This window comes from Lutra lutra, chromosome 13 (assembly GCF_902655055.1).
Source record: "Lutra lutra chromosome 13, mLutLut1.2, whole genome shotgun sequence".
NCBI classification, from domain to species: Eukaryota; Metazoa; Chordata; class Mammalia; order Carnivora; family Mustelidae; genus Lutra; species Lutra lutra.
The window spans coordinates 57,171,866-57,192,482 of NC_062290.1; the positions used below are offsets into that span (position 1 = coordinate 57,171,866).

The 20,617-nt window shown below is 39.9% G+C and overlaps 2 protein-coding genes across 2 annotated transcripts in view; one reads left to right on the top strand and one right to left on the bottom strand.

Moving 5' to 3' along the window:
* The window catches only part of APTX (aprataxin), a 55,446-nt gene extending 47,227 nt beyond the window's left edge, over positions 1-8,219 (bottom strand). Inside the window, exon 1 of the mRNA XM_047701052.1 lies at positions 7,898-8,219. The gene's annotated coding sequence lies outside the window, so the exon portion shown is untranslated. The remainder of the gene's footprint in view (positions 1-7,897) is intronic.
* A 159-nt stretch (positions 8,220-8,378) lies between these two features.
* DNAJA1 (DnaJ heat shock protein family (Hsp40) member A1) lies at positions 8,379-19,341 on the top strand. The gene is made up of 9 exons (XM_047701053.1): positions 8,379-8,535; positions 9,637-9,778; positions 9,921-10,098; positions 12,149-12,253; positions 13,196-13,423; positions 15,994-16,108; positions 16,766-16,881; positions 17,175-17,275; positions 18,069-19,341. The coding sequence occupies exons 2-9, from the start codon at positions 9,647-9,649 to the stop codon at positions 18,285-18,287; spliced, it is 1,194 nt and encodes a 397-aa protein (XP_047557009.1). The 5' UTR covers positions 8,379-8,535; positions 9,637-9,646; the 3' UTR covers positions 18,288-19,341.
* The last annotated feature ends 1,276 nt before the right edge of the window (positions 19,342-20,617 follow it).

Below are 20,617 nucleotides of genomic sequence, written 5' to 3' on the forward strand. Positions count from 1 at the left end.
ATTTTCCCAGGAAGGCCCTGCCCTGCTGCAACCCACCCTCCACCACTCTGTAGGAAATTAAAAAGAAGATATTCTATTGGAATTAGGTTGAGCAATACATGGCACAGAGGTCTGCCAAATTTGAGGCTGAGACTTCTGAAGTAGGGCTTTAAATTGAAAAGATGAATTAAATTTCAATATAAACAAAGAACTAACCCCATTATTTGTGGATACTCTTTGCATTACAAGTACTTAGGGGAAATAGGCAAGGTAAACACAACCCTCTGTGAAGCCAGAGTGGTGTGGGGAAAGACAACAGGCTTTGCATTCAGAGAGACTGAATTCAAATTCCAAACTTGACCAGTTTGGTGGTGGACTTTGGGCAAGTTACTCAAATTCTCAAATTTTTATTTTCCTATTGATAAAACAGAGAAAATTCTCTGGCAGGACCTTTGTGAGACTCACAAAATAATAGAGACCCAGTTCAGTTCAACAAACACTTACCGAATGTCTACCCTGTGCCAGACCATGCCTTTATGCCAATGACATCAAGATGAATAAGACTCCTTCTCAAGGATACATTAGGGAAAAGAGGAGTGAACTGAGGTGAGGAATAACTTTATAATGGAAAAACCTAACAAATGCTACCTCACCAGGTGTGATCAGGTAAACATCAATAGGGATAAGTCACGTTCATAGTATGTACCTTGGATATGATATGATGAAGCTAAACACTTTAACCCTATGGTCTTACTCCCCCAAACCCATTGTAAGACCAAACTAAAATGGAGTCACTTATGTCAGGGACAAAATGGAGATGGTCAGTGCAGACATACAAGGGAATTAATTAATTAATTAATTAATTAATTTTTAAACTTAATTTTACAGGAATTTATAGCTTTTCTCAGAAATCAGCAAGTACATCAGCCGATCCCCAAATGCCAGTCTGTTCATGCCATCTCTGGACTTTCTTATTCCCAACTCAGCTACCCTAATTAAGACAAGAAAGAAGACCACTAGGCAACCAATCACCTGAAAAAACCAAGCACTTCCACATTTACCCCATGAAAAATTCCTTCCAGTTGCCCTGAGTTCCCCAGCTGTCAAGTAGAAAGTCTTGCAATAAACTCACCTTTCTGCTTCATCTTATTCAGTGTGCAGTTTAGATTCTGACACTATAAATCCAGTCTCACCAGGAGAAAAACATGAGACAAACCCAAACTGAATGACAGTCTACAAAATACCTGGCCAGTGCTTCTCAAAACTGTCAAGGTTATAAAAAATATGAAAAACAAATTTTAAAAATCTGAGAAACTGTAACAGTTAAGAGGAGTCCAAGGAGACATGATCACTAAAAGAAATGGGGTATCCCGGATGGGGTCCTGGAACAGAAAAGGGACATTAAGCACAAACTAAGGAAATTAAAATAAAGAATGGACCTTAGTTACTAATAATGTATCAGTATTGGTTCATTAGTTGTAACTACTGTTATCATTTTAACATGACGACAATAGGGAAAACTGGATACCAGCTACAAAGAAATTCACTGTACTGTCCTTTTAATTTTTCTAATCTTAAACCATTCTAAAATTAAAAGTATATTTAAAAAATAAAAACTGGAGGCACCTGGATGGCTCAGTTAAGCTTCTGCCTTTGGCTTAGGTCATGATTTTAGGGTCCTAGGATCAAGCCCTACATAGGGCTCCCTGCTCAGCTGGGAGCTCCCTGTCCCTGCCTCCTGCTTGTGCTCTCACTCACACACTCTCTCTCTCTCTGAAATGAATAAATTAAAAAAAATTGTTTTAAATAGAAAAATAGGGCATCTGGGTGGCTCAGTTGATCAAGCGTCTGCCTTCAGCTCAGGGTCCTGGGATCAAGCCCTAGATCGGGCTCTCCATTCAGCAGGGAGTCTGCTTCTCCCTCTCCCTCTGTACTCTCTCTCTCAAATAAATAAGGAACCTCTTTTAAAATAAATAAATAAATAATAACAACTGGAATGGTGAAGGGTTGCAAGGAAGAGGAGCTCATAAAGAAGATAAACCATGTATAATTATAAAGAGGAGAACAAGAACAAATTGTTGATATGCAAAAAGAAATATCTCCAGCCCCACTAGGCCCCACAGTCAAAAACTAAATGTTTTAAGAAATTTAATTTATACAAGCATAAGAAACAGCATTTTAGCTATAATTTGCTTTCCATTTTATACTCTCCAATAAAAATTTTCTCTTTTTAATCTAAAGAAAAATGTATACAGTAATCCTACACATCCAAAACTGGACTCATCTTCGCCCTCCCTAATTCTGTCCCACCAAAGACCTCGCATCCTCCTCTTTCTGGGCTCCCTTATCTCAGAAAGGACATCCCCAATCATTGTGTTGCTAAGGCCAGAATGCCAGAAGTCAGGCATGACGCCTTCTCCCTCACCTCTGCAGCTGGTCACCATGAACTGCAGATTCCACTTCTATGTTTCTATTTCTCTTTATTTCTATTTCTATTATTAAGCCTCACCACTTGTAATCTTCGCTCTCACAATAAAAGCTTCCTAGGAATCCATCTTTCACATCAGTACCAAATGATTGTTCTAAAATGTAAATATCATCAAATCACCTGTTAAAAAAAGGGTAGCTGTGAGCATTAATATATGACAATTGCAGAAAGTTTAGCACAGTGCCTGACAGGCACTCAGGAAGAAAAAAGTCAGCTCATAGAGTTATATCACCATCCTCCTGAGAATCCTCCAGTATTTTTTTAAGATAAAATTCAAACTACTAACATAGTGCTCAAGCCCTAATGACTTGGCCTCTACCATGCGTCTCTCTATCTCCAGCTACCTCCTTGAATACCTGTAATCTGGCCACATGCTTAGGGAAAGTTATGATGCATACCACTGAAATAAAATCAATGATAAGACAAGAGACCATTCATGATAACAATAAAAAGACAATCTTTAGTAACAATTTCAAGAAGAAATGATCAGGACCTAGTTTTTAAAAAACACTAACTATAAAACACAGTAAAGGGAATATGCAGCTGTATGCATAATATACATTGTTCACAGGTAGGAAGATTCAACCTTATAAACATGACTGATGTATAAAAGCACTGTGACTATAATCACAATCAAAGTCACATTGAATTTAGGGGGAACTGGCCAGAAATATTCTTAAATTCACCTGGAAGGATAAACATACTAGAAAGTGCCAAGAAAAACTGTAAAAAGGAGGACCAGTGAGGGAAACTAGCCCTCCCAGACATTAAAATGCATTTTAAGGGGCATCTGTATGGCTCAGTCAGTTATACGGCTGCCTCAGGTCATAGTCCTAGGGTCCTCGGATCGAGTCCCACACTGGGCTCTCTGCTCAACTGGAAGTCTGTTTCTCCCTCTCCCTCTGATCCTCCCCTGCTCATGCTCACACAATCTCTCTCAGATAAATAAAATATTAAAAAAATTAAAAATGTATTTTAATGTAAATTTACTATATAAGAAAAATGGCAATTTCACATTAGGCAGGAAAAATAGAGTATTAAAACAGAAAACCTAGCTTTCCATTTGAAGAAAAATAAAACTCAGTTTCTTATAAATAATCCTCAGTATTTAAACCAAAATCAATTATAGGTGGAATAAAGATTTAAATGTAAAAATTGGAACCATGAAAATACCAGAAGAAAACCTGGGAGAATATGTTTATAATGTTGGATTGGTGAAAGCTTCCTAAGCATAGCAAATGAACAAAAGGGGAGAGAGGAAAAGAAGGAAGAAGAAAAAGAAACACAAAAGCCAAAAAAGGAAAAGGGTAGTTACTTATTAAATTTTAAACCTGTACTTACGTTGAAGGGATTTCAATTCTAGATGTCCATCTTACAGAAATACTGGCATGAGTGTCTACAGCTGTATTTGAGAATACTCTGCAGCACTGAATGTAAAACACTGGAAATTTTCAAATGTTCACCAATAGGGAATGGTTAAATAAATTAAAATACCTGCATACTATATACTATGAAGCCGTTAAAAATAACAAAGTAGAGGGATGCATGGGTGGCTCAGTCGTTGTGTATCTGCCTTTGGCTCAGGTCATGATCCCAGGGTTCTGGGATCCAGCCCTGCATCAGTCTCCCCACTCAGTGGGAAGCCAGCTTCTCCCTCTGCCACTCCCCCACTTGTGTTCCCTCTCTCACTGTGTCTCTCTCTGTCAAATAAATAAAATCTTAAGAAAAAAAAGGTAGATTTATTTATTCTAACATGGTAAGATGACAATAAATTAAGTGAAAGGGGCAAATTACAAACAGCATGTATGATGAGATACCATTTCTTAACCAAAAAAAAAAAAAAATCACATACTAAATTATTGCCATCTTTTTGTATTTTATATAAATAAGAATCCTTAAAAGCACTAAGTTCTCTTACTGAAAAGCTAGAATATTCATCAAGACATATTTTTAGCATCATTAAGTTTCTATGAAGGAAAAACATTAGAACACATGTAATGATGGTTTTTTTTTTTTTTTACTTTTCATAATTTTTTATTTTGTTTTCTGTGACAAATTCAAATAAACTTTTTCAAAAAGTTTTTATCTAAATTCCAGTTAGTTAACATAGAGTGTAATGTTAGTTTCAGGTGTACAATATCATGATTCAACACTTCCATACAATACCCAGTGCTCACCACGACTAGTGTAGTCCTAAATCCCCATCACTTTTTTTTTAATTAATTTTTTATTTTTTCAGCGTAACAGTATTCATTATTTTTGCACCACACCCAGTGCTCCATGCAATCCGTGCCCTCTACCATACCCACCACCTGGTGCCCCCAACCTCCCACCCCCCACCCCTTCAAAATTCTCAGATCGTTTTTCAGAGTCCATAGTCTCTCATGGTTCACCTCCCCTTCCAATTTCCCTCAACTCCCTTCTCCTCTCCATCTCCCCTTGTCCTCCATGCTATTTGTTATGCTCCACAAATAAGTGAAACCATATGATAATTGACTCTCTCTGCTTGACTTATTTCACTCAGCAGTAATGATGGTTTTTAAGGCCACCAAGAATTACCTAACTTTGTTGTTGGGGTGACAAATTACTAGTTCAAAGCCTGAATTGGGAGGAGAGGATTCTATACTTTTTTAAGTTTAATTTTTTTAAATAAGTGGTACATTCAAATAAGCTAGATATTCTAAAGTTACAGAATGCTATGTTCTGAAATGTGTCCTTCCCATTTTCCTCTACCAGCACATATATCTCCCAAAGGCAACCATATTACAACTTTTTTGGTATCCTTGAGAGATATTCTATAAACATACAAGCAAATAAGCAATGGTTTTCGTTCTTTTAAAACCAACTTTTAGGGCGCCTGGGTGGCTCAGTGGGTTAAGCCGCTGCCTTCGGCTCAGGTCATGATCTCAGGGTCCTGGGATCGAGTCCCACATCGGGCTCTCTGCTCAGCAAGAAGCCTGCTTCCCTCTCTCTCTCTCTCTCTCTCTGCCTTCCTCTCCATCTACTTGTGATCTCTCTCTGTCAAATAAATAAATAAAATCTTTAAAAAATAAATAAATAAATAAATAAATAAAACCAACTTTTATGCCCCTTGTTTTAGTCTTAATAAAGAATTAAGCTCACTTAGCTTGAAGGATTTTTGATATCAAAAAAAGCTATTTCATAGCTTTATGTTGACTTCCATCTTTCTCAAAGTTGTAGGAACTTCAATTGGATTCCTGAGGCAAAAAGAAACACTAAATACAGTAATATTTAAGAAATACTAGAGGGGGGGGCGCCTGGGTGGCTCAGTGGGTTAAAGCCTCTGCCTTCGGCTCAGGTCATGGTCCCAGGGTCCCAGGGTCCTGGGATCGAGCCCCACATCGGGCTCTCTGCTCAGCAGGGAGCCTGCTTCCTCCTCTCTCTCTGTCTGCCTCTCTGCCTACTCGTGATCTCTGTCTGTCAAATGAATAAATAAAATCTTTAAAAAAAAAAAAAGAAATACTAGATATAGTAACATTCATTGCGGAAACTCTCAAAGTGATTTGATACATATATTCTACTTATTATTTCATATGCCTAACCGATGTTAGCTTAACAAACACGTGGCTTATAATATGGTAAAATTGGAATGCCTAGCCCACTGCCCTTAGCTGTGACAACATCCAATTACTTGCAATTCCCTAGAAGTATCACATTCTTTCACCCCTTACCCTTCTCTTGTGCTTCTATGTTGGGAATGTTTTTCTCCCTTTAAAAAATCAGCTCAGTGGAGGTTCCTCAAAAAGGTAAAAAGACCCAGGAATTGCACTACTAGGTACATACCCCAAAGATACAAATGTAGTGATCTGAAAGGGCATGTGCAACCCAGTGTTCATGGCAGCAATGTCCACAATAGCCAAACTATGGAAAAAGCCCAGAAATTCATCATTAAATGAATGGATAAAGATGATGTGGTGTGTATGTGTGCATACACACACACACACACACACACGTGTGCACGTGCATATATATACATATATATGCGTGCACGCACACACACAACTCCCCATCAAAAGAAAATGAAATCTTGCCATTTGCAACAACGTGGATGGAACTAGAAGATATTATGGTAAGCAAAATAAGTCAATCAGAGGGGCACCGGGGTGGCTCAGTGGGTTAAAGCCCCTGCCTTCAGGTCAGGTCATGATCCCAGGGTCCTCAAATCGAGCCCTGCATCAGGCTCTCTGCTCATCAGGGAGCCTGCTTCCTCTTCTCTCCCTGTCTGCCTCTCTGCCTACTTGTGATCTCCCTCTCTGTGTCAAATAAATAAAATCTTTAAAGAAAAAAAAAAAAAAGTCGGGCGCCTGGGTGGCTCAGTGGGTTAAAGCCTCTGCCTTCGGCTCAGGTCACGATCCCAGGGGCCTGGGATGGAGCCCCACATCCAGCTCTCTGTTCAGCAGGGAGCCTGCTTCCTCCTCTCTCTCTGCCTGCCTTTCTGCCTACTTGTGATCTCTGTCTGTCAAATAAATAAATAAAATCTTAAAAAAAAAAAGTCAGAGAAAGACAATTACATGATTTCACTCATATGTGGAATTTAAGAAACAAAACAGAGAAGCATAGAAGAAGGGGGTAAAAATAAAACAAGGTATAATCAGGGAGGGAGACAAACCATAAGAGACTTAACCATAGGAAACAAACTGAGGGTTGCTGGAGAGGAAGGGGGTGAGGGATGGGGTAACTGGGTGATGGACATCAAGGAGGGCACATGATATAAGCAACTGGGTGTTCTGATGAATCACTTAACTCTACCTCTGAAACTAATAAGACACTATATATCAACTGAATTTAAATTTAAAAAAAAATAAATAAAATCTTCAGAAAAAGCGGTCAGCTCAACTACTTTTCCACAGATTCTTTTTCTATTCCATCAGATTTGATATAGGAGTCTCTTCCTTGCTGACCTCTATTTTGTGGTTCTTTTGAGTTAGTTGACATGTCTGGTTCCCTACTAAAATCTAAGCCATGTGAACCGAGCTTTTTCTACTTTGCATCTCCAGTTTCCTTGGTGGCAGATAAATACTCCTATGTTTAGTATTATTGAATGTAACACTCCATTTTCCATTATGGCCCCCATCCGGACACTTAAAAATGCAAGGACTCACTTTGCAGACTGTAAATCCAAGTTTACAGACTGGTGGGGGTTAAAATTTAGGTAATTAAAACGATTTGTTAACCACTCTTGGTGCCTCTCACTGGTCAACAAAATGAATGCCAGGCCAGTAGCCCAAGGCCCTCAGTTTGGACCAAGGTATTCCAAACATTTTCCTGTGCCCAACGTGTAGCACACGGTCAGGACCAAGGTAAATAACATACGTGCATGGCCCTGGACTCGCACAGAGTTATTCCCACTCGCAATTTGGTGGATTACAAGGCCACGGACTACGCGTGAAAAGGAGCAAGTTCAGAGACCTGGGAGATCGTCCAGAACAATTCACTTCTTCCTCCGCGGGTTCCCAGAATCTCAGGACTGAGGAGCTAGGCCAATTACAGATGCTCAAAGCGGCATAAAAGGAGTCGGCAGGGAGGAGGTAGGGCAGGGTTTTGTTCTGAGAGGTTCCTCTCCCCAACTCAGCTCCTGCATGGGGCTCTGTTCCCAAGCCCTTCTCGGGTCACAGGCCGTTGCGGACCCGCGGGCTCGGGAATCCGGAGTTGGGCTGGTACTGTCCCGCTTATAGCTACCCCCGCTCCCGCCCGAGACTTCCGCACTCTGTGGCCCACCTGGTGGAGAAAGGAACTCCAGAAAGTTCCACGAGCTCCAAAAACCCAAGCTCGCACCCAACCCCATAAGGCCCTTCGGCACAGCTCCTCCCAGGCCGATTGCCCCCGCGCTGTTGCCTAGGTAACCACGGGGCGGTGGCAGCGGCGAAAGGGGCGGGACTTCCGTCGAGTGACGCGTCGGGACTCGGCTACAAAAGACGACGGCTGCGGCGCGCCGGGCGGAACTTTCCAGAACGCTCGGTGAGACGCGGAGGAGCGGCGGCTACCCGAGCTGCGCCCAGCAACGCGCTCCTTCCCGCTCCCCCACATCGGCCTCGGCCCTCTCACCGGTGAGTTTCAGCCCTCGCGCTTCCCCTCGTCCCAAGGCCGGCGCCATTGTTGGCACGGGAAGCCGGATGGGACCGCGGTCGGAGGCGGTTGGCTCCGCGTGGGCGGGAGGGTTGTCGGTTCCTGTACTCACGATTCTCATTTTGGGAGGGCTGGTGTGGTGCCGCGGCAACCCATCTCCGGCACGCGGTGAGTGGGCCCGAGACGTTACTGAAGCATTCTCCACTCTCTGTTTAGCCTGAGGTCCCCGAGGACTTGCCGCCTTCGGCTTTACACCCGCCGCCCCCCGCCCCGTGCGCGCCCCCGCGTCCTCTCCGCCCCAGCTTGTTGGGGGTGGGCGACCATGCGCGCACGCGCGAGAGGGGCGAGGGGCTGCGGCGGGGAGCGGGGCGGAGGCTGCGGCCGCTTCTCTGGTCTCTCCTCCTTCTCTTTGTTGAAGGCTGGCTGGGGTTCTCCCACCCCTTCGGTCAAGGTGGAAAGAAGAAAACCTTTAAGATCTGCCCTTAGTGCAGGGGAAACCTAACGGCATATAAACTACGCTGGTTTGTGGGGGCGAGAGGGGTTCGGTGGTCAAAGTGGAGATGCTGTAAATTCTGTGATTGAGAAACATCCTTAGGAGGGGGGAGGGGAGGTTGCTTTCTTGTGCTTTTAATCAGTTTCGTAAACCACTCCCTTTACTCCTCCCCCGTGCCCACATTTTTTTTTTTAATCTAGGGAGTGTGCTTATCAGATTTACCAAAGACAATGATAATGTAATAACCAATAGGCTGAACCTATTGGTGCCCTTTTTGATTACTGCTGTCAGTACTGGAAAGAGAAACAGGAAGAATCCAGATAATAGTGGCATTAGTATGGAGCTTTCCTGTGGGAGAGGGGGAACCAGCTGCCGTAGAAGGCCTTTGAATTATCCCGATAATTATTAGCTAATACTTAGTTGGTTAGAATTTACAGCTGAGTTACCAAAGAATGGTTACCTTCTCCGAAGTTTAGGGAAGGCAGGCTTTTTAAGTCAGATTTGGGGAAGAAGCAGAGGTCTCTGCCTTAACTCTGATTTTTACTAATTAAGATTTCCAGTTGAAAGTTAAAACTGCATTTTATTTCAGGCTGTAGAAAATGGTGAAAGAAACCACTTACTATGATGTTTTGGGGGTCAAACCCAATGCCACCCAAGAAGAACTGAAAAAGGCCTACAGGAAACTGGCCTTAAAGTACCACCCTGATAAGAATCCAAATGAAGGAGAGAAGGCAAGTGATATACTCAGACTCTTAAATGTAGCTGTGTGATTCTTTGCCAGGTGTATAGTACTTATTACAACCTGACAATGAGTACGTGTAATACAGTGACTGCTTTGCAACTCTTTCAGTGAAATTTTTTTTTCTCAAACAGTTTAAACAGATTTCTCAAGCTTATGAAGTACTCTCTGATGCAAAGAAAAGGGAATTATATGACAAAGGAGGTGAACAGGCAATTAAAGAAGGTGGAGCTGGTGGTGGTTTTGGCTCCCCCATGGACATCTTTGATATGTTTTTTGGAGGAGGAGGAAGAATGCAGAGAGAAAGGAGAGGTAAGAATAACCTAGTCTAGGGTGCCTGGGTGGCTCAGTGGGTTAAGCCTCTGCCTTCAGCTCAGGTCATGATCTCGGGGTCCTGGCTTTGAATCCCACATCAGGCTCTCTGCTCAGCTCTCTCTGCCTGCTGCTCTGCCTACTTGTGATCTTTGTCACATGAATTAAAAAAAAAAAAAAAAAAAAAGACTAACGTAGTCTACATGGAGCAAATTAAAGTAGCCATTAGTGAAAGCAGATTCTTCAGAAAGTATTTATTTGTAATGCTTGTTTACGTGTTGGTGTAATGTTGCAAACTGACATATACTGCCACTTTGATTTATGATGTTTTTTAAACTGGGATTGATGTAGCCAAAAATAGGCCAATCAAGTCCTAACAAGTAAATGCTTGTAGGCCACCTGAGTGACTCGATCAGCAGAGCATGCAACTCTTGATCTTGGGGTCGCGAGTTCCAGCCACATGTTGGGTATAGAGATTACTTAAATGCTTGTAAAGCCCTCTGATACCTTTATCAAGCATTAATTAAAGGAATAGAGTAAAGGACAAAACACTTTCTAAAGAGCTTTTTTGACCCCCACCCCCCCCCCCCATCCAGTTGGAGGTACATCGCCTTGTCCAGTTAAAAGTGAGTTAAATTAGAAATTAACATTTTTTCAAGGTCATATATTGGAAGGTAGAGTCAGGAATGGATGGAACACAGGTTTTTCTTAACTCCAAATAGCTTATGGCCTGTTTAATCTTGTTTCAGCTTCTTACTAAAATACGTGTGCTTAACCTTTAACAAATGTGGTTGCAGAATTTACTTCAGAAAAATTTGCAATCATAGTTAATTGTTGAGGATGATTTGTCCCACAGAAAAAAAGAGTGGTTTTTATTTAGAAAAGAAGAATTTTAAGGAATTGGCTGGCAGACTTTGACTTAGATTAATGAAAGTTGGGTTTTGGTGTGATACTGAAGGATATGTAACCACACTAAAGGAGTTTTTGTTTTCCTTCCTTGTGTTCTCAGATCTATAAAGCTAAAGTAAGAGGGGCAGTTTTTAGCATGTCAGAACCAAGTGCATGGACTATATCTGATACAGAACCAAAGGTGGAACGAGGAACAAAAGGATATAGTTAATGGTGCTTCACACTCTTTGGGGAACTAAAAGTATTCATTAGACATGCAGATACGAGAAAATAGGTTTAAGGCAGTACTGTCCTGTGGTGGGTAAAAGTCTCTGGAAGAATCACTAACTAGGAATTTACTAACCATTGGCAGGTGATTTCGTTTGTGTAGCCTTTGTGTCCTTATGCAATCTCCACCTTCCACTTCGCATTTTAAGATGAGATAGGTCACTCCTTTGTATCCCCTGGCTGCATTTAAATTTAGATTAATTTGAAACAAAGAATCCTTTATCTGTGGTATTACTAAGGTGCTAAATCGCCACATGTGATTAGCAGCTTCTGTATTAGGTATCGGGGTTATAAAATATTTGTGACTGCAGGAAGGTGTATTAGCACTGTATGAGAAATACAGTTTTTAAGTACTGTTGTCCCAAAAGTAAGTGTGCTACTCCTGTGTCAGAAAGAAGTGAGAACTAATGATCTTCTGCAGAGACTGGATAAGTATATCTGCTTCCCTGGCCAATCTTGCTTAGTTGGACTTACTGTGTTGAATTTTTTAATGAAATAATTGGTCATATCATTGCTATACTAAGTGAGATTCAAAGAATATATTACAACAGAGATGCAGTTTGAATTAATTTATTGGGAAACCTGCTATTTAATAACTGGTTTCCCAAGTGATTTTGTAGTTGACATTTTTGATTGCTGTAGTTTGTAAGATGGCCGCAAATATGTCCGTAGGCAATTACTTTCACCTAATTTTCCTCATCTGAAACTACATCTCATTTTGAGATCACAAGTGATAATGTGACCTTTTATGTATGTAGTAGGTGCTCAACAGATGTATTTTGTGAACGTCATCTTTCATATCTTTCTTTGAAGTGCAATGAACACAAAGAGGAGTAGCATCTCAGACTTTTAATGAGTACTGTTTTTGTTTTAGGTAAAAATGTTGTGCATCAGCTCTCAGTAACCTTAGAAGATTTATATAATGGTGCAACAAGAAAACTAGCTCTGCAAAAGAATGTGATTTGCGATAAATGTGAAGGTACGGTCTTTTTTAACACCTCTAAATAGAACTGAAAATGAAACTTAAACTCTTCTGGATATATAAAATTGACAATACACTACCTAAATCTTGCAGGGTGCAAGTATGAAGAAAACATGAGCCTACCACCTTGAGAAATATTGGCAAAACACCACCGTGTGTGTGTGTGTGTGTGTGTGTGTGTGTGTGTGTGTGCGCGCGCGCGCGCGCGCGCGCTAAATACAATTGGGATCAATCAAATTCGGTGTCTTTTCCTCAATGTTGTTTAGAGGTGAACAGTTGCTGTTCCCTCTAAAACGTAGACTCAAATTCATATGGTTTCAGAGTCTATAATATGATTTTGATAGTGTCCTCTTTTTGGGACCACTTAGCTGTTCAGACAAATTCTTTGCTAAGAACCTCTGATCTTTTTTTAAGTTATTTGTTGGAAATGTTCTTTCCTAAAGAGTGAATGCTTTAAAATGGTCCCATCTCACAGATAAAGTAGTCCTAAGAATGGTGCTTTGAGAGTACATGCTCAAAACAAGATTCTGAGTTGGCACTTTAAGACAGCAGTCAAAATGTCAGTAGATAATTGAAGCTGATGGTGTCTGTATTTTATTGAATGTGAAAACCTGAATTGTAGGGGCGCCTGGGTGGCTCAGTGGGTTAAGCCGCTGCCTTCGGCTCAGGTCATGATCCCAGGTCCTGGGTTCGAGCCCCACATCAGGCTTTCTGCTCAGCGGGAAGCCTGCTTCCTCCTCTCTCTCTCTGCCTGCCTCTCTGCCTACTTGTGATTTCTCTCTGTCAAATAAATAAATAAAATCTTTAAAAAAAAAAAAAAAGAAAACCTGAATTGTAGACTTTCAGGGCAGAATTCTATCAGATATATGTAAAAACTCATTTAAAACCTTTGTTGTTGTATCTAATACTAATTCAAACATTTCTTTTTAAACTATTTAGGCCGAGGTGGTAAGAAAGGAGCAGTTGAGTGTTGTCCCAATTGCCGAGGTACTGGAATGCAAATAAGAATTCATCAAATAGGACCTGGAATGGTTCAGCAAATTCAGTCTGTGTGCATGGAGTGCCAGGGCCATGGGGAACGGATCAGTCCTAAAGATAGATGTAAAAGCTGCAATGGAAGGAAGATAGTTCGAGAGAAGAAGATTCTAGAAGTTCATATTGACAAAGGTGAGTTCTGAGCCACTTTCTTAATTGTGAGTTCTTGAGTGTTGTAGCAAGTTTATTAATACTATATTTTGTAATTGTTAAAAACCGTCTTTAATAGGTTTTATGTATGGTATCACTCAAGGATAAGTCTTAGCTACATATAAGTGCTTTTTTATGCCAAGCTTTTGTATAATTGTAGTGAATACTTAAAGGATCTCCTCACTTAATATGACACATCAGCAAATGATTGAATAGTGTTCCATACTTAACTCTCTTCTATTAAATCATTAGTTCTTCCACTTTTTGTTGCAATTAACTTCACACAGTGGTAATTTTCTTGGGAACTGCTAAATTTAAGGGATATGCCTACCTTTTTTTTTTTTTTTTTAAGATTTTATTTATTTATTTGACAGAGATCACAAGTAGACAAAGAGGCAGGCGGAGAGGGAGAGAGGGAAGCAGGCTCCCTACTGAGCAGAGAGCCCGATGTGGGACTCGATCCCAGGACCCTGAGATCATGACCTGAGCTGAAGGCAGCAGCTTAACCCACTGAGCCACCCAGGTGCCCATGCCTACCTTTTTTTAAGATTTTTTAAATAATCTCCACCCAGGGGGCGCCGTGGTGGCTCAGTCAGTTAAGTGTCTGCCTTCAGCTCAGATCACGATCCGAGGGTCCTGGATCCAGCCCCGAATCGGGCCCCCTGCTCATCGGAAGGCCTGCTTCTCCCTTTCCCACTGCTTGTGTTCCCTCTCTCGCTGTGTGTGTCTGTCAAATAAATAAAATCTGTAAATCAATCAGTCAATCAGTAATCAGTCAGTCTCTCCCCCAACATTGGCCTTGCAGTTAGAACGCTGAAATGGAGTCATGTGCTCCACTGACTGAGCCAGTCAGGCACCTGGAATATGCTTGCTTTGAAGGATGGAGGGTGGGGTTAGGTGAAGAATTCTGGAGATCTCATAAAGATTTCCTTAATTTTTCTAAACTAATGAGCATGTTTCATTAGTTGATATGTAAGAACTTAGATTATGAATATGTAGTAATGCCTTTCAGACTTTATTAATTTAAAATGAAACTAGTATTGCATATTGGTGGAACTATTGATAATATGAACATTATATATTATTACATACATTTAACATTAACTTAAGCTCGTGCAGTAGTATTCTTCCATATGAATCAGGATACCAACTCTCCCATCATTTTTTCCTCTTTAATTGGTCTGTGTTTAGTAGGATTTTTTTTTTTCTTTTTACTCCTGCTCTGGTAAGACCTCCCCTTTTGCTATAAGCAGTATGTATTTTGAGGGCATTAGTGGTGAGTGAAGCCATTTTTGCTGTATTTACCCACGGTCTTTAAAGTAATGGAACAACTAGCAAAAGCTAGTAGTTTAATTACTTCATCACCATAAAAAGACAGTTACTTGGCTTCATGAATGATTAAAGACTGTTTAGTTTTGTCAGTGTTGAATACTGGTATTGTGGTTTAAGTTCTTAGTTTTTTAGGGGTACATACATACTCTGAAGTATTATGTCGGGATTTTGCTTCAAAATATGTTGGGGGGGTACCACGGGTGGAGGTATGATACATGAAAATGGTAGTCATGCGTTGATCGCTGCTGGATCTAGTTTGGTGATTGTATAGGGATTCATTTTATTTATTATTTTTTATTTTTTTAAAGATTTTATTTATTTGACAGATCACAAGTAGAGAAGCAGGCAGAGAGAGAGAGGGAAGCAGGCTCCCTGCTGAGCAGAGAGCTCCATGCGGGACTCGATCCCAGGACCCTGAGATCATGACCTGATCTGAAGGCAGTGGCTTAACCCACTGAGCCACCCAGGTGCCCTAGGGATTCATTTTAATACTGGCTACATGTATGTTTAATGTTTTCTATAATGAGTGAAACAATTCTCATGTGGGTCACCTTGGTGATCATTATTTCAGGAGATAGAGGGATATGAGTAATGAAATTAAAATAATTAACATTTATAGTTAATAATGTTTGCTAGTCTGCTGATTCGCTGGCAATATGGGCCTTTTTTTTTTTTCTTTTTTTTTTTTTTTTTTAAAGATTTTATTTATTTACTTGACAAAGATCAGAAGTAGGCAGAGAGGGAAGCAGGCTCGCTGCTGAGCAGAGAGCCCGATGCGGGGCTCAATCCCAGGACCCTGAGATCATGACCTGAGCCTAAGGCAGAGGCTTAACCCGCTGAGCCACCCAGGTGCCCCCAATAGGGGCCTTTTATTTAAGGCCTTGGTGAGGTAGGTCTCTGAGAAAGTTAGTATTTATTTTGGAAGGTTATGCGACTTGCTTCCCCAGGGTAATCCAGCTAGTAGTAAGTAATAGCTCTAAAATTTGGAGACTTACCTCTGTAGAGTTTGTGTTCTCTACTACATCCACTTCGTAAGAAACGGAACTGATTTAATCATGTGGGCATTCTCAGTCATTTTGGTAAACCTACATCTACCAAGACCTTTTTTTTTTTTCCCTCCCACAGATTCACAAACGTGCATCAGTGTTTTTTTTAACAGATTGAGATTCTGGCATTAGTTGGATGTTAAACAAGAGTATAATGAAATCTTTTGTTTTTAGGCATGAAAGATGGCCAGAAGATAACATTCCATGGTGAAGGAGACCAAGAACCAGGACTGGAACCAGGAGATATTATCATTGTTTTAGATCAGAAGGACCATGCTGTGTTTACTCGGTAAGAACTTTTATGAACTACTCGAATTGACATCTTGCATATTTTTTTAAATGGGCTTTTCATTACCTTAAAGACATTTCTTGGAAATACTGTGAAATAATACTGTTTATGATGAACTTGGAGTGAAGCACAAGAATGATTAGCAACGTGTTAAATATCCATCTGTTGCTAATTTAAAGCATTGGATTAGAGTAGGGTTTCAATAAATGTGTTGGGAATGACACCTGAAGGAACTGGTTTTAATTTGATGAAAAGAGCATTACAGCAAATGTCTCAATGGAAAATGCTGTCATTCGAGGTGACTCTACATGAGTTTTTTGGTAGAGTATTCTGGGTAAGATATTTTACTAATACGGAATGGAAAAGAAAGTCTAAGCACAAGGAGGGAGTGGGATGATGTAACAGTTCAGGGATGGTAAGTAGTAGAGGCTGCCTAGAATGTCAGAGTCTGAAGTCCAGGAAACAGCTGGCAGGATCCATATATATTTGCTGTTTCTAGATCTCAGCTGTTTTGAGAATGGGGAAAGAAAGGACATCTTCGTAAAAGATCCCCATACACCCTTGCTGTTAAGAGAACATAACTGCCTGCTGTGGTATGTCTGATAATCGGTGATTTGAAAGATACATTAAGTATATGTCATATTGACATTGATATAGGCGAGGAGAAGACCTTTTCATGTGTATGGACATACAGCTGGTTGAAGCACTGTGCGGTTTCCAAAAGCCAATATCTACTCTGGACAACCGAACCATTGTCATCACCTCTCATCCAGGTATAATACTTCAGATGAGCTTGTCTTTCCTCTAGTATTGTCATGATCTGCTCCTAGCTGGTATGGGCACTGAGAAAACTGGTATTTTACTTGGTCAGTTACGTAACTTACAGGCTGAGCTGAAATTGTATAGGGTATTGGGTCTTTTGGGCAGCTCCTAAAAAGGTAATGGGATTGATGGCTTCACATAAATTTATTCCTGTCAGTGAGCTAGCACATTCCTCTGTTCTTTTTTTCCCCTACTCATAAAATTGTGACTATTTAAGGGAAAAACTTGGCTTCTGTGTTTTTAGGTCAAATTGTCAAGCATGGAGATATCAAGTGTGTGCTAAATGAAGGCATGCCAATTTATCGTAGGCCATATGAGAAGGGTCGCCTCATCATCGAATTTAAGGTAAGCTATAAAGTATTGTAGGAATACCGAAGAATGATTAGCTTATTTAAATAACAATTATATTTCCAGATAGTAAGGTGCATCAAACTGATACTCTTGTCCAGGAAGAAATAAATTAAGCTAATACAGGGCTATAACTGGGATTTTAAAGTTCACCAGAAGCACTCAAAATAACTACTGTGGCTTTTTGGCAAAATACTACAAGGCTTGGTTTGCTAGGATGGTTTATAAAGCAACCCTCAGTCATTTTTTTCAGTCTTAAATTGTCTGGCCCTTGATCCATAAATACAGCTTTTATTAAAAACATTTTTCAGGGATGCCAAGTGGGCAGTTTTGATAACTGAAATTCTGGTGACCATAGAGTTAAAAATACTATTTTTTAAATCATGTTTTATAGAAATTGAGAATTGGGGGAAAAAAAAAAAAAACTTTGGGGCAAAGAAAGAACTGCCTTCTTGAGAAAAAATAGCTTTTAAAAACCTGTTAAAAGGAATTAGTATGTATTTCAGGATGGGTTCTACTATGTGCTGAGTAGAACAGTGATCATCACAACATAATTTTGCGAGGATGATATTTTTTTTTAATGCCTTAAGTTCTAGTTCAGCGTACTAGCTAGATAGATGCACTGCCTTTTAGAACACATGTTCTAAACTTGGGACTGGCAGATTGACCAAAAGATCATCATGTGTGTCATCACATGTTTTTCTGGGGAAAAAATGGGTCAGTGGTAATATATATAAGTAACAAATGAAATACAGCAAACTGAACTTACAGTAGAGATTTCTTCTTACAGGTAAACTTTCCTGAGAATGGCTTTCTGTCTCCTGATAAACTCTCTTTGCTGGAAAAACTCCTACCTGAGAGGAAGGAAGTAGAAGAGACTGATGAAATGGACCAGGTAGAACTGGTGGACTTTGATCCAAATCAGGAAAGACGGCGCCATTACAATGGGGAAGCATATGAGGATGATGAACATCATCCCAGGGGTGGTGTTCAGTGTCAGACCTCTTAATGGGGCCAATGAATAACACTGCTGGCATTTTATGTGCAGTAGTGAATGAGTGAAGGACTATAATCATAGCTCACTACTTGCTATTGTTTTTGTTTTAATATTCAACTATAGTAGTGTTTTAAAAGTTAAATGAAGAATAAACTCAAATATAAAAGCTCTGACTTTGCCCTGTATGTATGATGACTTCAGTGTGGAAGATAAGTTTAATATTTGTAAAAACTGCTTTCAAAAAAAATCTCCCCTAGCATTTGTTAGGCCATACCTTGTAATTAATTTCAGTTCTATGTATATGAAATAGCTCAGACTGAAATGCTAGGTGTATGTATTGACTTCAGTGTATCACCCTTAATTGTTAAGCTATGAAGTTAAAACTTGTATTTAATTGGCATTCAGACAAAGAATTTGTAGAGAAGTGTTGGTCTGTAGTTATGTTAAGTGGGATTCATTGTGATGCCTCTGCATTTATTGCCTCAACTGTTACTTGAAGATGGCATGCTATGTAATTTGGCCTGTGGTATCAGTGATAGAAAGGATACCTCTTTAAAGAAGGGGTTTATCATATATGCTGCTGCTTGAGGGCTTGCACTTGTAGAATTGCATTCCCTTCTGTGCCATCTTTTTTTTTCCTTTTAAAAAAAAATATGTATATGCATATATATATATATGCATATATATATATATATGTATGTATAATATCAGTCCTGGTTATACTTTTTTTCCTTCTCTTTGGACCATGATAAGCTTCAGAGTAGTGGCTTCGGGAGCAGGGTAACTTACAGTGAAGAGACATTTATGTGGAGAAGTTTGCATGTATGAGATAGGAAGGTTTTTGTTTTTTTTTTTTTGTTTTTTTTTTTTTAAGGTATGTTACAGGCTTACTTTAAATAACTTAACGCTCCGAAGTAACTGTAATTTAATGTTGGTAGTATAGCAAATTATGATGAATAGCTTTAATTGTATGTTTAAAAAGTCATGTTCACAAGCTTAAATCTGGTTATCAGAATTAAGCATTTGGAATGTATGAATGTGTCCTTAATATACTGATTACAAAGCATTTCCAGTGTGTCACTACAGGCTTTTTTTTCCCCTAGATTGAAAGCATTGTCTTTTCACTAAGTAAGATAGGAGATTTCTTTTTTAACTAGTTAAATGGGTAATACAAAATGTTACTTAACTACAGTTAAATGTTAAACAAGAGTGAATGTGGGTGAGGGGTGAGTAATGAGCCAAAAGGGATTTTAAAAACTTAGCAAACACTAGAGTGAGAATGTCAAGAGTGTTTGCCTGTTTGTTCTGGTTCTGCTATATCTCCCATAATCAGGAAGCTTAAACATTTCTAACCAAGAAGTGGCCCAGGTCTTAAGTTTCCTTGTAGGAGAAACTAAAACTTAGAGTATAAGAGTAGTTCCTTAAAAAAAGTATTCAAAATAATGGCTGTCACAAATCTTGAATTTCTAAAGAGAACCTATGTTGGCAATACATTTAATATTTTTTAAAAATAACACGAGCTCATGTTTCCCATCTCAGTCATGAGGGGAGTGTAAATCAAAACCACAGTGAGATACTATTTCACACCTACTAATCCAAAATGAAAACAGGTAAAAATACGGAGAAATTGGAACTCTGCCGTACTGGGAGAGTGTAAAATGCTGTGTCTATTATGGGAAAGTTGGGGCACTTCCTCAAAAAGCCAAACAAGGACTATAGGACTAGTGTGGTTCCCTCCTTGGCTAAGGAAGATTCTTACTGCCAGTGTTCATTGCAGCATTCAGAGTAGCCAAAGGGGAAACGAAACAAAGCCATATCCAACTAAGGGACAAACCAAATGCAATGGTGCATGTATAGGTGACAGAGAAGGACAAATTATTGTGTGCGTATAAATGTATGTATACTTAAATTAGGCACATTCATAGAGACTAATTATATAGGGGCTAGGGAGATGAGGAATGGAGAGTTAGGGCTTGTTTGTGGTGATGGGAAGGTTTCAGATACACAGTGATGGTTATACAACGTTGTGAATGTTACTTAATGCTACTGGGTTATACAGTTAAAAATGGTTAAAAAGTACATTTTAAGGGGCGCCTGGGTGGCTCGGGGTTGGGCCTCTGCCTTCGGCTCAGGTCATCATCTCAGGGTCCTGGGATCAAGCCCCACATCAGGCTCTCTGCTCAGCGGGGAGCCCGCTTCCCTTTCTCTCTCTCTGCCTGCCTCTCTGCCTACTTGTGATCTCTGCCTGTCAAATAAATAAAATCTTTTAAAAAAAATAGATTTTAAGATAAAAATCTAGAAGAAAAAATGCTAGAAGGAAATAGTTATCTGGAGAGGCAGAA